We start from the raw sequence: 17,632 nt of genomic DNA, 5'->3' as shown, positions 1-17,632 counted from the left end.
CGACAAATACATGTTGCCACCTCGTCCTCCTCCTGTTCTCTGTCGGGTCCCCAGGGAGGAAAAGTTTGGTGTGTCTACAAACTTCAGCCATACACTTTGCTACAGTATGACAGTGACATTCAAAAATACAATGTATATCTGGAAAAAGTAAACTGTTTTATTTACGACAATGGGTGTTACTTGGATCATCCTGTCCACATATTTTTGTTGGTTTCTGATTGTCAAACGACGAAACCGCCTTAGTCATAATATCCACTCAGGGATTAATGATCTCTTTGAGTTGTCATAATAATTGTGAGCATCTGTATTTGTGCAAATGTGAGCAGGAATTAATGCAGGAAAACAAAGTGACAGACGTGAGAGCAGAAGCAATCGCACAGAGCGGCACCAACATGTCACAGTCCAACCCTTTGTGTTTACATAAACTGTCATTATAAAGGGGTAGTTCACTGAAATTACTTCTTCATTTTTCTAAGATGCCATTTAGAATGTTCCTTCAAATATCCGTATCAAAGCAGTTCATTTCCCTCATTTAAATACACTGTGAAAAATAACTGTGTGGTTAAATGGAGCCTGGAGTTTCAATGAAAGTACATTGACCAAATAGATGGAATATGCTAAATGTTTCTACAGGTTCCAAGGACCCCTGAACATGTGTTGACCAACTCAATGCATGGATGTACTAACATGTCTTAAAGAACATTTGTCTGTATTTAACCATTTTCCCTAACCTTAAGTCTTTCCCTAACCTTAAGTCTTTCTCTAACCTTAAGTCTTTCCCTAACCTTTACCAATTCCTATGAGTTCCGAAACATAACCATAAAGCGTTGTATCATGCCACCATGGCTAGAAGGGAAAGTTAAAGGGAATCAATAGAAATATATCATCAGCAAATATTTACAAGTACACTCAGCATCTTAAGTTTGTGGCTTAGCTGCAACAAATATGTTGTTGTTGGTATGTAAATTTAATCTGATTTCTTATTTTCTGCAAATATTAATTGCAAATTAGTAGTACGGTATATCGATTTTGTTTCTACAAGGTTACCCAAAGATGAAACTTCAATGACAACATTCTTGCACGTAATAAAGACTTCAAATCTCTTTATTTAGCAAGGTATTATGTGATGGTCCCTTTTGGAGATTTCTTTGGTGACAAATATAACAACCTGAAATGGAGTACTTTTAAGTATACATACTTGACATATTTCTATTGCTTTCCTTTAATTTTCCCTTGTAGCAACGTTTTATGATTTTGTGAAGGCACTCCTGTGACTTGGTAAAGGTTAGAGAAATACTTCAGGAAAGGTTAAATACTTATGAGTGTATTTGCTCTTTGTTAAAATTAAATGAAACCCAAATCATGCCGATTGCTGTTGTCATGTATTCAAATCTAAAATAACATTAAAACGATGACAGCCTATTATTATACATTAAATATACAACACGATTAAGACAAGTTCATGCCCAAACAAGTAACTGAATTGCTAATGCAACCCTTGGAGATCTGGATTCTAGTCTGTCAAGTAATATATTTGGAATATAAATGTAGCTATTCATTTTTCAAATAACTAAACTACATCTCAGATCTTCTGCAGAAATATGAACTCAGCAGACCTCTGAGGTCAAAGGGCACTGGTCTCTCGGTTATTCGTAGCTCTGAGCTACAGTGCTAAACAGATCTTGGCCAAAACGTGCAGGTTGTTTAAGTTTGTCTTAATATGTTTGTAATTGCTTCTAATTCAAGTTTATTTTCTTCAGTTGTATGAAATGTTCTACATTTGAACTTGCTTTGTCCGTTTTTCATCTTTGTCCAATTATTAGTATACCGATTCTGCCTTTGGTTAACCTTTCCCTTCAGGCTCACACAAAGCTGAATGAAAAAAACGACAACAACCAAGTAACAGAAAACTCAAACAGAGAATTTAATCAAACAGAGTTACAGTGACAGGGATGGGCTTTTGTTTTGCCTCTGATACCTTCGACTGATAGACTACTAAAGGTCAGAGATTCTCTAATCGGAGCTCGCCTCTCGCCACCACTTACACTGCCACAAGGGAGGCTGCATTGAAACACAGGTGGAATGAAACAGTTAGCTATTTACCATCTCACAGTAATGCATTATGGCGAGCTGCAAATGCGGGACGGGCGTTTAAAACTGAGTCTGGTAATTGGTGATTGGAGTGCTGTTAAACATTCTAATTATGAGTATGCTACCTTGGGATTTTTTTGATTGTACTGGAGGATAAACATGTGATGTAGGAAGGGAAGAATTGTCTTTGAGTTTTTTCTTTTTCTTTGAAAAACACCTTCAAATACTAAGAATGATTATTATAATGTTTTTTTTATGTGAAGATGAGTAAAATATATTAGTGTTTCACCCCTGCAGTTTCCCGTGTTGTGATGTGTTCCCCTTTTGTGCACCAAGTTATTAAAGGTTTTGCTAGCCAACCTAGAGAGGACATTTAGTGAACCTCAAAGTTGAACCAAAGTCACCAAAGACTGCTCTTTTCATGCCTTGGTGAAGCACTTATTTCCCCCTTGTAACTGACACGGCTGTAACCAGGAAAAGACGTGCTGACATGTGCTAATACATTCCAGCGCTCACACATCTCATCAAACACTACTCATCCATGTACAGCCCATTGCTAACGTAGCTTTGGAAAGGAGTTGCCATTGATGGGAGGAACAGACACGTTGAGGTGATGACTGTTAACCTTCACAAATGCTTCACTTCTCTTTGGTCTGCAGTGTCAGGAAGACATGTGCATGATACCAGATCAGAGGTGGCATCGAATATATCTGAAATTATAAATGCAGACATTCTCTTTGACCTTCAGTACAGAGGCTCTCAGTATTTGATCAGTGACTGATCAAAAATAAATCCATGTGTGTATCTCTTTGACATCAATAAAATATTAATAATCTGGGGACATTAGAAACAGCTTGGTCCTGTCCATGGGTGGAACTGAACCTACACGGATGAGTCGGCCTGAATGTTAATCCGGTACCCAATTTACTGACACATTCTCACTCCCAGCTCATGCACTAGGGGAACCTTCTCTGGCATTACTTTTGGACGTGTCCGTTTCCACTTTTGTTTACATGCATAGTTCCCTTTTCAAAACTAGGCAACAAAATTACTCGTTACGTTTTGAGAAAAGAACGTACACTTTTAGTAACTCATTGGACAAAAACACTTCGGCGCCTTGGATACAAGTGTTTACATATACAAGTTCATTGCCAACATTCATCAGTAGCAGGATGGTCAGAACAATAGTTTTACTTTATCATGTTTACTTTCAGTCCCCCAACCCCCCCCAAAGGGATTCAAGGGTATAGCTTCCAACTGCACCATTTACAGACATCCAAAGCCAAAAAGCAACACTGAAAGTCTGGTGTAACACGTGTGAGTTCCGGCAAAGGATAAAAGAGGGCAACACAGGATATTTCACAGGTAACCGGCTCTATTGTTTCACGCTTCCGGTTCCGTCCTGCTTCCGAACGCTCGGTCAGCGTCTGCTCCCCCCGCTCTCTCTCCCGTTCTCCAGCCACTACCTACTCTTATATTGAAGAGACAAACATTTAATTGACCCCAGCTGAGGCGGATTACACATCATCCCTGAACCACACCCCCGCTCCACCCACTCTGCAGCTGAGCCTAACCACACCCCGCTGCCACATCTGGCCTGAGCACTAAACTAGCTAGTTATCTTGCTTGTACACTACATTTAATTTGTGAAAAGTGCTCTTCTGGTACCAATAGTGGTGTCCTTTGAAACACATCAACCTCTTCATCCTCACAGCGGTTCAGGAGTGTAACCATTGTTAGTGATGACATGTCTGTGCACTGAAATGAGGGCGATAATGATTTCAACCTGCCTAACTGCACCTCAGCCATTGATTATCCTACAATATCGGTGCATGGCAACTAGAGTGCTCTAAAGTTATGGTTATGTTTTCACTTCCACTCCAGCAAAGATTGTAGTCATGGCAAATAAACTGGTATTCTGGTAGATCTGGTTGTTATGGTAACCTAAAGTCAGTGTGTTATTGAGGGTATTGGGGACCATATTGTGATCATGTTTAATTATTAGAAACAAACACAAACTGTTGGTACAAAATGGCCTCTGATGTTAAAAGTAAGGCTCTTGTTTGGGTCTTCTTCTTAACAGAGTGCCTCCCACACACTGATACAACCACACACACTGTCTTGCAGGGACAGTTGAACAATAGTGTATTGAGCTGCTCTGCACTTGGATAGAAAGTGCTGTGTGCTGCCTGGGCTTAATTGCTATTTGGTCCCATTACCTTGTCGCTAGCAGCACGTCAGCAGCACAATAGCAGCAGCTGCTGTCCTCTGTCAGTCTACTTTGGACCTGTTCAGCCCGACTACTGCTGTGCACTCGAGATAGGTTTGACAGAGCTCACCGCCCAATACACAAGCATATCTGTTTTTGTAAGTGACTAAAAATAATAAATACAAGGATATTGAATGAGTTGTAAAAAAGTTACGGGTTGCGGTTACGTACGGTGAGACAGGCAGCAGCCGCCCGGGGCGAATGTACAAATCATGTGCTGTAGCCGACTTTTGCCCCGTAGCCGCTTAGAAGCTGCATTTCGAGTTGTGCGCCATTGTAATCGTTTTAGCAGACAATGAACTTGATGGCTTTACAAAATCGGGACGTAAAACTTTAAATTACACACAACTCCTTTTTACAACTCAAGGTGAGTGCATAGTTTCAACTTAACACTATTCTGCCTCAAATAGAAACCTTGTGGTGCCCGTAGGAAGTGGAGTCTTAAAGGTGCTCAATTTAAAAACACAGAGGATGAGTTAGTTAATTCTCTCCTCAGGTAGACATTTCACCATTATATCTTTACATTGCACATAGTTTTTGTGCTATAATAATGCTTTGAACCCTTATTTTCAGTAAGTTTATACCAATATAAAAAAAATATTTATTGATAGACGTTTGAGATTTCCCTTGGTGAATTTCTGTTCAGTGGAGTGAGCAGAAAATGTAGTGACACATTAAAGTAATTGCTGAAATAAATTATCCAAAGATGACTGCATGGACATAACAATCATTTCATCCAATTAATTTACCCCAATTCTAATTTGTGAAAAGTGAATTTGAGAATGAGAAGAACGCAAGTGAAAAAAACATTCCAACAGCTGTAATCTGTTATAACATGATGTTTTAATATCAATTTATCTACAAAATCTTGACTGACACCAATGTATTCTGGTCTTCATGGAAAGTGCACGGTCACTGAAGCAAAGGAACATATAAAAGTTACAAACAAACATACTTAACCATTTTTACCATAAAATGTCCATTCATTTGGCATTGGTACTTACAGTATAAATGAGCAGAGTCATATTGAAACAGGATGGTTCAACTTTAATGTATTTTAATTTTTACTGTAGGATTCTTTGTCGAATAGTTTGTTCTTGTGTGAATCAGTTGTGCGTGTTCTCGCTGGTCCACCTCATTCTTTATGAACTAGCGCTGAAGTTAGTTGCCACAAAACAGAAACCAAAACAGCCAGATGAGTACATTCTTCAGCTGTCCACAGCTGCTTCTCTCCTGTTTTACCAAACAATTTGGTAATCCATAGAGACATAGCACAGCTGTCAGCACCTGCACCGCAATGGGCACCATTCTAATGTGAGTTTGGTACAGGACAGTCCAGATCTCCCTTCAAGCAGCTGTTAACTGCACAACTTGGTGGTCTCGTAATCCAACGAATTGGGCAGACGTGAGCTGAAGGCCTGTAAGGAGGCGTGAATGCGAACCACCTCGCTGGCAGTAAGTTTGAGACGGTGTCGCAGAAGACAAGCAAACAGATCCAACCTCTGTTGCCCCGGAGGGGACAGCCGGTTCACCCGGTCTCGTATTTCCAAGAGCTGAAGCATGGCAGTGTCCTGGGACCCTTGGGTGTACGGGTAGTCCAGCTGCAGAATCAAGTCGCGAATCGCCTCTGGGTCAAAGTGCATGCTGTAGCCAAACACCTGGATGCTGTTGATCTTCATGTAGCCCAGGTTCCGAGCGGGATCCGTTACTTCTAAAGGTTCGTAATATATGCTGTCATTCACTCCCTCTTGAGTCTTTATCCTGCTCCGAAGGTAGATGTGGATGGTTTCAAAGAAGGTCTTCCACTTGTTGCCCAGCGTCAGAGTCCAGTTGTAGCACTCGAAGGGCAGGTCTAGCTTGGTGGCCTGCCACTCTGGAAACGTCTTCTCATTCACAGGGATAAACCAGCTCTCTGAGTGGCTCCCTCCAAAGGGGTTGATGTAGAGAGTCAGGACGGGCTCCAGGGTGCTGTTCTTGGTAAGGCAGATCTGAAGGGATACTCCCAGCAACATGTGGACCATGTTCGACTTGTACTTGTTGCTCTTTAGCGTCAGCAGCATCCTCTTTCTCCACGAGGGGTCAAACCAGCTGTTGAGTCGCATGTCATTGCTGATGAAGATTGCGTGGACCTATCGGACACAGATTAAAACAGTATAGACGGACCGCACTTGTGACCACAGTGAGTACATACATGCAGTACATGCCTCAGTCCACATTGGAGTTATGAGGTACAGGATACATCTACGGGTAAGTGTTGACGACTTTGGTTGTACGAGGCAACTACTGCTGCTAGCTACTTTCATTGGAAACAATTTGGCAATACTGAGTTTTTAGTTTGGATGATTTTCAAAATGTAGCAAACTCTAGCAAACATGTTTTTTTTGTTTACTTCTTTATTCTGCATCCTCCTCATCACTACATTTGATCAACTTTGACTTAGCTTGAAAACATACAACACACAATCCAACTTAGTTGTTTTTTTCAAAGCATTCCAACACATCCAGAGGTCCTCTGTTCAGAGAAACTCCATCTACTAAGGAGACGCCTTTTCCGAGGTCAAGGAAGGGCCTTCTAGCTACCCTACGTATTTTTCTTATTTATAGAAAGTAGTACTATGTTGAGCTAAAAATAGGTTACATCTGTTTTAATTGTATGAAACACTGCTGGACCAGGTGTTGTCAAACAATGCCTGTGTAATATTAAAACATAACAAAACTAATTTGACATTAGCTGCCTCATATATCACTGTCTATGGATCAAATCACTACTAAATCTGAATTGGTTTTGCTTATTGTAATCAATGTAGCCCAGGTTCCTTTATATAAACACAACATTCAACACTTGTTTCAACAAATGCAAGGAAAAAGATAGGGGAATTATGAAGTTGCATAGTAGCCAGAAGGGCAAGACTTTGTAATTCTGAGTGGCTCCCCTGAGTCAGAATATCCTCCTAAGGATACCGCTTTGAAAGACAGCTCAGCTCTCGTCATACATTAAACAAAAGGCTAAAGGAGAAATACATACCTCTAGCCGGCGGTCACTCCTCTGTAGTAGGTAGCCCAGCTCCAAATCCTGGAGGTCCGTCTCGAATCCCAGGTAGTTCTCCGTAGAGTCCGCCACCATGGACCTGCAGGCCCCCTGGGTCAGGGCAAAGCCCGGGTTGCAGCTCCCGCAGCGGGTGTGGTTGTCTGGTGCACATGCCTCGCATGCCGAGCCCTCCCCAACGGAGCAGGGCGGCAGCAGCTGGCAAGGGCTGTGGTCGTATTGGCAGCTGCAGCTGTGGAGCTCCTCGGAGAACGCACCAAGCTGGTTGTTCTCCGAGCAATACAGGAGAGACTGCAAGTGACTCAGCCAGTAGGACTGAGGCCTGCACCACGGGGGCCAGAAAGGCAGAAGGAGGATGAGAGAGAGAGAGAGAGAGAGAGAGAGAGAAAGAGAAAGAGAGGTTATTGAACAGGGCTTAAAGGATGAGCAGGTTTAATATGTGGCTGCTTTATTAGGACTGGGACACCTGCTTGGGAGTGCACACAGCTTACTCATTAAAAAACAGACTGTGGCTTAGTGGTGAGCAGGGTCGTCCTTCAATCAGAGGATCGGCAGTTCGATCCCCCGGCTCTGCTCGATGTGTCCTTGGGCAAGACACTTAACCCCAAAATTGCTCCCGTAGCTGTGCCTACGGTGTGTGAATGTGTATGAATGTTAGTTGCTGTTAGTTGCTAATTAGTTAGTCCTGATGGGCAGGTTCTATCAGGACTAACTAATTAGCCTAACTAATTAGCTCCTCCAATCAGTGTATGAAAGGGTGCGAATGGCTGAATGATGTCATGTAGTGTTAAAACGCTTTGAGTTGTCGGAAGACTAGAAAAGCTCTGTACAACTACAGGTCCATTTAGCATTTACCATAATCAGTATGATATTATGTGTGCAGACCGGCCTGAGAGGATTCAAGTATGCATGGTTGAGGTGAGGTCACACAGATTTCTTTCCCAGATATCGAATTTACATGAAGCATTATTTCAGCAGTTTTTCAATCATTTCATTTATTATAATGCATTGAATACTTTGCACTACACAATACAATATTTATTATAACATTGATGCCAAGTAGCACTTTTCAATGAAAATACTTAGGTCACCTCTCCAATCCTTCTAGGATTTATGAGCATTAAAAAGGTTTGAGAGTTTTATTCCACACACTATTGCGCGTCAAACAAACACACAGTCTACCCTTTTCCCGTTGGATATTTCCAGCCGGATAATGATCTCAAGATTTTATGGAAGTGTTTGCAGAATGATGTCCAAGTTATTGAGTCAGGCCGTGTACATTTTTGTTGTTATCATAAAGTGCCCATTGAGTGTAGGTTGCATATGCAAAGACACATTGGTGTTTTGGAAAAGAAGAGACAGCCAGAGACAGTAGAGAGAGAAAGTTATCTTTGATCACTTTGGGACATAAATATTAGAAGTGTGCTGCAGCCTTAAGGTAACTTGACTCTCAGACATACATATAATTCCCCCATGTGGACCCGAGTTTGATTCCCGTCTGTAGCACTTTCTTGACTATGATCCCTTTATGCCTCTCATCCTCTCTGCTCGCTGAAGAGAACGGATGCACGCTACATACCGCCGGCTTTCCTCTCCGAAAAAAAAAAAGAAGAAGCCTTTTGCTTTGATGAGGGTGTATTGTGGTAAACTTTATGCTAATCTGAAAATGTTTGCCGGATTATTACATTTAGGGCATACTTCCTCTGTATCCCAATCTCATTGTGTGTGTGTTTGGCAGTTGGAAGCATGTCTCAGTTCAGAAAATCACAGATTTGAATATCAAAACCCCCTAATGGGAAAAAGCGGTCGTGGGAAATGAGCTGAAGTGCTCTTCCTTTCCATCACGCGCTACTTGTGGGCGAGGCGTTTCACCTCCGAGTAAAAGCAGTCTCCAAGACAAGACTGCAGCTGTACGGTTAGTTCTCTGCTAACTTCCGCTTTTTAAAAAGGAGCCATGTAAGGTATATTGTAATGTATCTTTTTATGTTCTTTTATGACATTTTTTTTCACATTTGTACGCTTCTTCCTTGCATTTCTTCCGCCATCGTTATCTGTGTTGTGCATTAGATGGTGAAAATAACAATGAATTAATTGACATAATCATGTGATGCATTACACTGTTTGTACTACTAATCATTTTCTTGTCAGAGGTACTGTAACAGATATGTGCCCAAACCAGTCAATTTGTAAATCAAAACGTATCAATCTGGACAAAGTAAATTACATTAATGATGTCATAATTTCACTTGCCTTCTGGCTATTTTGCCTCTCCGTAAATGCATGTACTGTACCGTAATTGAAACAGTGTGAGGCTGCACAGATTAAATTGGACTGATCTACTGAATTCTGTGACAAGTTAATTAAATAGCCATTCGACTCAAATCATAATTGCACTCTCTTAGTAGTCAAACAAAAAGATGTGAGGACTTGCCGTATTAAAAAAAAAAAAAAACGTCACCTTTTCTGGTTGAAGCTTACGCACAAGAAAGGGTTTTTCTCCTCAGATTAAAGCAGAAGAACTGAAAGAACCACTTGAATGACAATGTGCACCATTATGCCTAATGGCAAAAGTTTGAGCACGTGTGCTCTGCAATCTTATCATTACCCGCCTAATAAAAGCCAACCAGACGGCAGCTTTAACTGGCTTATTTGCTCATAATTGTCAGCGCGGAGGAAGAGTAGGCCCCAGGACGCAAAATCAATCACATATATCTGTCATCTATCTCAAGTGCCTCAAACAGGATGTTAAAGGCAGAGTGAGCTTTTTCTCTCCTCGGCAAAACTGACAAACATCCCATTCTCAATCTCCTTCCACTGAGTGTGGAGATGTCTGTGAGGAGACAAAAGAAAGGGAAAGGCTTCATGGTTGATGCGGCGGTAATAACATAGATAAACGCCGCCTGGATGAGGGCGATGACGCTCCCACTCCTTTTTCCCGGGCAAGTGGGTGGGAATATCAGCTGCTCGGATCAGTGATTAATCTGTCTGTTAGCAATGTTGTGGAGAGGACGACACAGATCAGTGCCGTAGACAGAGAAGAGAAAGAAGAAGAAAAGAAATCAAGCCAGAGAGAGAGAGAGACTGGACATTGAACAGGACATTGAGTGCACTGTATAGATCAATCTGCCGGTTGATTTATGTGTTTTGCTGTCGGGCATCGCCGACCATTACTGTGTGAGCTCAGTCCATCTGAGAGCAGCGTGACTGACAGTAACGGTTGTATTCATCACCTTCGACAATCAGCCCCTCTGACGGAGGATGGTGGCCTGAGTGGGTCTTAAAACACTGACTTGAAATTCGGAAACTGTCCTCGCCCGCATTGGTCAAACACTTACAATGACCTATGTGGCGTGTGTGTGTGTTTCTAATGACAAGTGACCTCATGAGTGTGAGAAACGACTGTCCTCTCTCGGCAGCAAAGGCTGAGGAAAGAATAAGTTTTATTCTTTGTGGCCGTGAAAACCAGCGCAAGGTGTCAGAGGGATTTCACGGGCATGAAGACCAATGAAAGGGAAATGAAGATTTCATGATTTCCTGAAGCCCCAATGCATATTTGATGGAGCGGAGACTTGTGTGGGTGTTTACAAGTTGAAGTTTTCTGTTAGAGTAGCTGATGGAAGCAAAGTAAGACAGGTATAAGTTCTCTTATGTTGAGCTACAAAATGAAAACAAACGTGCGTGTCTAAAAAACGGGTTGTCTCTTGCAGTAGATGTCTGGCTGGTTTTATTAGTATTTCACGGCATTTTAGCAGGATGTTATATAAACGTTGGACACATTTGTAGAGAGAGCTGCACGCTGTGAATCAATGTGCAGTCGCTTTGTGCAAAACAAATCCCATCATCAAACCCAAATGGAAGGATGAAGAAAGAACTACATTACAAAAAGGCACATTTTCTAGGGTTACGCGAGACTTCACATACACATGTGCTCACCGTTCTCTTGGTAGGCGCACATGGGGCTGTCGGTGACATCTTTTACTCAGACTGAAGAGCTTGAAGATGACTCTGTGGGCTCGGCTGGCGAGGACCCGCATGCTGTTCTCCAGCTGCTCATATCGCCAGTGGAACGAGTTGTCCATTGACCACAAGTGTTGGATGCCGGACACGTTCAGGAAGTAGTTCTGGGGGAGCCTCGCACGGAACGCCTTGAATTCATCTGAGAGCACAGACAAGAGGATTGTTACCACCCACTATTGTCTATATCAGTTATTAGGATTGCCAAATAAATGTGCAGAATTTCTTTCATCGTCTTTTGTTAAACATTCATATCTGCAGTACACCTCTGCGCCGCATTAGGGAGCCTGGACATTCCTATTGTTCTGATAATTGTAGCGTTGAATATAAATAAGTAAATATAGCATACCTTCTGTTTGTACTTCATACATACTTCATAAACACATGCATACAACTAAGTAGTAATAATCAAACATAGAGATCTCTTCGAAAGGGCTTATTCATGATAATATAAGGTGATGGGGAAATGGCAATGTGCACCGTCATAAATGTTCATAAATGTTCATAAATGAACAAATTAAGGCCTATTGAGCATTTTGGTTGTGATGGTTTGTCAATTTGAAAAAAAAGGATTGTGAGACACTGGACTATACTGCATGCAACATTAAGTATTATCATGCTAAATGTTGCTCCCTTGATGCCAGATAATGCAGTATAATCCGATTTTTCAAAGTATGGCCAATATGTCTTGGAACACATGTCCAAGCACGCTTAACTTCAATTATGATTGTATTTCATATTACATATTTAACAGCCAATGATATAATAGCTCACAAATTCAGATTTTACAACTTGTTTCCTCCTGTTTGAGTCGTAAGATGGCTGCATTTTTCAGTGGCTATGTATGGGGCCTTTGAAATTGGACATATGTTGGCAGCCTGTTCTATTTGGGCCAAAAATATGGAGTTCTCTTTAATTTGGATAGAGCATCTGGCATGTGGTCCTTTGAAATTAAGCTCACACACAACATTTTGATCCTGTTCAGTAAAGCAAAAAAACAACAACTCCAGACTGAGATTTGCAAATGACTGAGATTTGCAAATGTATCATAATCAATTCAACCATCACATATTATTGCTTGACATGCTAAATATAACAGTAGTAATACTGCTCGTAAAAGTATAACTATCGTAACCATTGTAGTTTATCTCCTTTTACATTGCATCATTATGTTTTGATTATGTGTGTGATATTTGAGTCTAAAAACGTATTAATAAAAAATATGTTGATTGATATGCTTTTGTCACATTGCTCATCTTCACTTTATCGTATTCTCCTAAATGACATAAAATAAGTGAATTAGTGTGAAAGCCACATATTGTAACAGTTACCTAAAGTAAGTCCTGCCTAAAACAAATAGATCATTTCTGATTCTGTCATGTCCTGTTTTTGGCATAATTTGGTTGAAGGTCAACAATAGCATTGGTATTAGAGAGGAGTCCCAATTTGATTTTATGGTTTCACCGTTTCCTGGCATCTCCCCCTAAAGATAAAGCAGCCCGTTAGAAATGTGTGATCGCCCTCGCTGAAGGACACATTTATGACACTTGCAGGTTTCTGTATTCTAGACACGCTCCTGCCCATACTTCACACCCAGCTATTAAAACATAAACTTTAAAAGTAATTGCACTTAGGGATATTCCAGCCAAATCTGAGGAGTGGAGAAGAAGAAGAAAAAAAAAGAAAAGACAGCCATTTTTGATTTCACCTGAGTTATAATTACCAAGACAGGGTGACCGAGCACAGCAATAATAAGCAAACATTATGCTAAGAGCTTCCGCTGAAACTCCGTTTCCCCCGGTGATATGAAAAGCTGCTCTGGCAATAAATGGCTTGCATAGCTGATTAATCTGCTCTAGACATTGTAAACTATCTAAACTCTGATGATTTAAAAAAAGCAAATCTGGTCCGGTTGCACTGTTAATTTCTTTTATGCAGATAGTGTTCCAGGACAGGATTCACAACCAGCTATTATAGGCCGCCTATAAATCATAGAATAGGGAGGGACATGTATAGAGGAACCTCACTCAGATTTAACGGCGCAGATAAAGCAGTTGAATTCATCCCCCCCCCCCTCTCATGAATGAATGAATTTAATGATTTATATTCGAACGTACCGGATTCCTCAAACTCTTTATAGAACATCCCCCATGTCTCTGTGATCCTCTCCAGGCTCTCCTCCATGGCTTGGATGTCCATGTAGGGGCAGTTGCACTCTGGGAACTTGGGGTCACAATGGCACCAGCAGTCGTTGTCCTCGCAGACAAATTCCCCCTCTCCATTGCAGGCGATGTAGCTCAGAGCAGCCTGCACAAAGCTTTCTCTCAAGTAGTCTGGGAGGATCACCTGCAAGCCTGTTAACCGACCGGGAAAGTGTAGTAGTCATTTAGTAGGGCTGAGCTTATGACTGACGATGAAATATATAAATCTGATGTTCATCCCATGTGCATGTACTCTTCGGTGAGATCTTAAAAACGTCACGAGTGGTACAAATTAGACAAACCTTGCAGTTGGACTTTATTTTCAGGGCTCTGAACCAGCACAGAGCTGACGGAGTCAAGGTTGTCATAGTTACTGCATCCAAGAGGACCTGTGCGGGTCTCCGTCACCTGGGCAACAACAAATAAAGGGATGATTTATATCATCTCGTTAGTTTGAGGGTGGCTGAAGTGTGCCTTGTGTAACGTAATGGGCGTCCTTTGTTCCGTTTAAATAAAGTACTTCCTACAGAATGGATTGAACTTATGAACGTGACGGAAACGGAAAACTGGGGTAAGCTCATTTGGATTCCTCTAAGTCGTTGTAGGAGTGCTTCCCTGAACTCATTAATCTGCCAGAATGCCGCACGTTTTTTCCGTCCCTTTTTCGCACTGATTGAAGACTTTTGGATTGACCTTTGCCACAACGCAGTCTCCGGCAAAGCATCCTCCTCCAAAGCATCCTCCTCCACTTCATTTGCGAGAGGAGACCCTATTCCAAGCGCTCTCCTTTTTCCCCTCGCTTGCGACACGCCGGCGAGCATCTCACCGATTCTCATTTTTCTCTCTTTGTGGTTCTGGGACACCATATTTTGTTCAGCGATTTGTCCCGGTCAGGCTTGTCGGGGGACAGTTGGTGCAAAGTGACAGATGGATGAGGCGAGACAATGAGGGCCAGTCGATCAGTAACACAATCAGAGGGCGGAAGGGCTCGGGAACTCGTATGAGGCCGGTGCTGCAGGGAAGAGAGAACTCAGTATGGGGCTTTTTAATCAGAAGCCTAATCTAGAGGAAAGAATAAATATCCTCTGTGAATGAGAAAAGGAAAAGGAAGATAATTTGAGTGCAATTCCTTGTTTCCCTCATGAGGGATTTTAATGCCGATATGAATGTGAGGAAATGAGACACAGCCCTGGGTTTCAGACCACGTGAATGGCGAATATTTTTGAGGAATTATTTGATATGGCACATGATATGACATACGGCAAAACATTGACTGATGAGCAGAGCATTCAATTTCCGCTTTGCATAGCAGCTGCTATTCACTGTAGATACATTCTGGTATATTAAAAATACTTAAAAGGGACATTATTGGCCACCTGTATCTTGGCTGTGTAAGGGAATAAAGCAAAAGTTTTATCTCGGTGGAAGATTGCTGCCTTTCTTTGGTCTGTTTTCATTTTTATTTCATTACTTGGGCTTCTAGTCCAGGTGCTGCAGAGTTAAAAGTGTGTCGCTGACTCGTTCAAGCAGCAGAGTGCAAGAGGAGCAGAGGAAGAAGAACGTTTGCCACGTACAGCGGGTGAAACATTCTAAAGGATGGAGTATTCTGACTTACCACAAACCTTTCCCACATCCTAAAAAACAACAACGACAACAAACAAAAAAAACGTTCAGAGGGAGTTGAGATGAGCTCCAACTTTATGCAGTGCATCAAATGGTTTAGTCCCACTAGAGGGCAGTCGACGACATATATTAAACAAACACAGGACTTTTAATAATAATAAAATGGGACATTATGCAATAGAGTCAAATGACTTTATATCCATAGTTCAAGTGTACTTTTTTTAAGCCAAACCATGATGTTTTTATAGCCCAAAAGGAAGTTAAGCTAACTGCCACCGTGTTATTAAATGTGCAATGTTAATTGGTGTTTTATTTGATTGATATCAATGTTTCTTAAGATAGGAACATTGAAGTCTCCCGGATAATACACCAGGGCCCTATTTCTCATACGTGGCTCAACTAAGTCGATCAAATGTCCTATTATCCAGCTTAAATTAACCCGATGATTGACATCAGGCTATCTCGATTTCTCAAAGGCTGATCCTCGCTCAAACAATCTCGTTAATTTGAACCAGACGTCAGTTCTCAGGATAGTTGAACGTGCCCGTCCGACTTCAAAAGGGAGAAGAGTCGATCACCAAAACCATGATTTACTAACAGCACAAAGACAAATAAACTCAAAGGAAGAGCCTCTTTTTTGGGTTCACATTAATATCATATATATATATATATATATATATATATATATATATATATATATATATACACATATACCCCAATCGATCCGATTATATTTCTTTAAATGTGCCTGCTGGCAGTCGGCTTAATGGCATGCATCATCCAATGAGACCTAAAATAACTATCTCAACTCTTTCAGAACAAGTAGATAATATATATGTATATTCATGTATGTGGAGATGAACATATATAACTTGTATTGCATTTACTCGGACATGGCCAGGGAACATAATGAACACATCCATGAGTTTCTCAAGCGCTAAATAAACTTTATGAACAGCTCGGCATACAGCGGCTTTCCCGATGTTCTGCATCGCCAACACTGTACAACAATGTACCACACTGTACAGCAATGTGCCACAATGTACCACAATGTAAGGCTCTGCATACAGTCTGTGAGACCGTCAATGCCCGGCTGTGGCGTGTGGTGTTCAATGTACGGCTCGAGAAGGTCTGTAAATAAATGATTCCTTGTGGGCAGAATCGATAGCGCTCGTATAGGAAGTCATCATCACGTGATAAGAACTCTCTCCCTATTAAACGTTAATTTAACTAATATCGCTCCTTAATCAATGAGGAAGGGAGCTGCCATTTTCTTCAAGGGGAGTGGCCAGTTTATCCAGTTAGACTGAATGAGCCTGCGCTGGAGCAAGTTCAAATTGTTGGATGTGTTGCTATGGTGATTTTGCCAAACTTGCTTCGAGGAACCGAAAACCCTGACTTGTGTAATCTCATTTGGAAAATTATCCCGCTAACTACGTTTGCCAGGTACGAGAAATTTGGCCCTGGTGTGAATCAGCCAAATATTTTACTCCAAAATGTACGCAGAATCTGAAAGAAAATGCAATTGTTGCTCGCGGCCCACTACTAGTGTTGGCTAACTTCTATGTTTGTATGTACACAAAGCTTTTTACCTTTTTAGTCATAAAAAATATGTATATATATATTTTTTTTTATTCTTATAGCAAGTAGTTCCACTAACGATTCATGTCAAAGTGCTTCAAATGTTAGCCACAGCAAATACATGTATAAATAACTCCTTCCGCTTTTGTTTGTAAGCTGTTAACTGTAATTATTTTCAACGGAATCTCACCCCTCCTCCTTTATTTTTGCAGCTAGATGCCTTTTGCGTAAAATCTTGATGCTGAAGGTTTGCACGTGGTTATGAGTGTGTGTGGTGAATGAAAATGGAGCTCCGATACCACGATTCACGATGGCAACCGCTAAATAAAAGACACAGGCTCTATTTTAATTCAGTAAATAACGAGAAATTAATGTATGTAAACTATTTATGGACTGAGGACATTTATAAAAAAAAAAAAAGTCTAAAACGGAGGGGAGAAAAAGTTAACAGAAGGTTTTATCCAGTGTTGTCCATTAATCAATCTTTTATCAGATTTGCATTTCCTTAATGGAATACAAATATATTTGAAATGTAATGTAGTCACATTACATATCAAATATATTTGTTCAGCTTTAATTTGTTGGGGACAAAACACAGAGACCCCTGCAACTGAAGATGAAACATGTAGTTGAAGATTCATATACATAGATTAGAGACAGAGACTTGATTGCGAGCTCACTGAGTAATATTGTTTTTGGTGATTTGCACTTAAACAAGTGTTGAGGTTACATACAGCAGATCTATTTGTATAAAATGTAAACATAATTCAGTGGTTTTATTTCATCTTCTTCAACTAACGTAGTACGT

General features: G+C 41.0%; 1 protein-coding gene across 1 annotated transcript in view; it reads right to left on the bottom strand.

The window, feature by feature from the left end:
• Positions 1 to 5,185: 5,185 nt before the first annotated feature.
• Positions 5,186 to 17,632, bottom strand: part of LOC117729788 (BMP/retinoic acid-inducible neural-specific protein 3-like) — a 46,310-nt gene continuing 33,863 nt past the window's right edge. Inside the window, exons 5-9 of the mRNA XM_034531154.1 lie at positions 13,923 to 14,028; positions 13,537 to 13,773; positions 11,339 to 11,561; positions 7,385 to 7,727; positions 5,186 to 6,489 (exon numbers count right to left, since the gene is read on the bottom strand). Of these exons, the coding sequence (XP_034387045.1) occupies positions 5,719 to 6,489; positions 7,385 to 7,727; positions 11,339 to 11,561; positions 13,537 to 13,773; positions 13,923 to 14,028 (1,680 nt within the window). The 3' untranslated portion in view covers positions 5,186 to 5,718. The remainder of the gene's footprint in view (positions 6,490 to 7,384; positions 7,728 to 11,338; positions 11,562 to 13,536; positions 13,774 to 13,922; positions 14,029 to 17,632) is intronic.

Source organism: Cyclopterus lumpus, chromosome 4 (genome assembly GCF_009769545.1).
Source record: "Cyclopterus lumpus isolate fCycLum1 chromosome 4, fCycLum1.pri, whole genome shotgun sequence".
NCBI lineage: Eukaryota > Metazoa > Chordata > Actinopteri > Perciformes > Cyclopteridae > Cyclopterus > Cyclopterus lumpus.
Note: the sequence above shows the minus strand (reverse complement) of the source record. Positions and strands in the feature narration are given on the sequence as shown.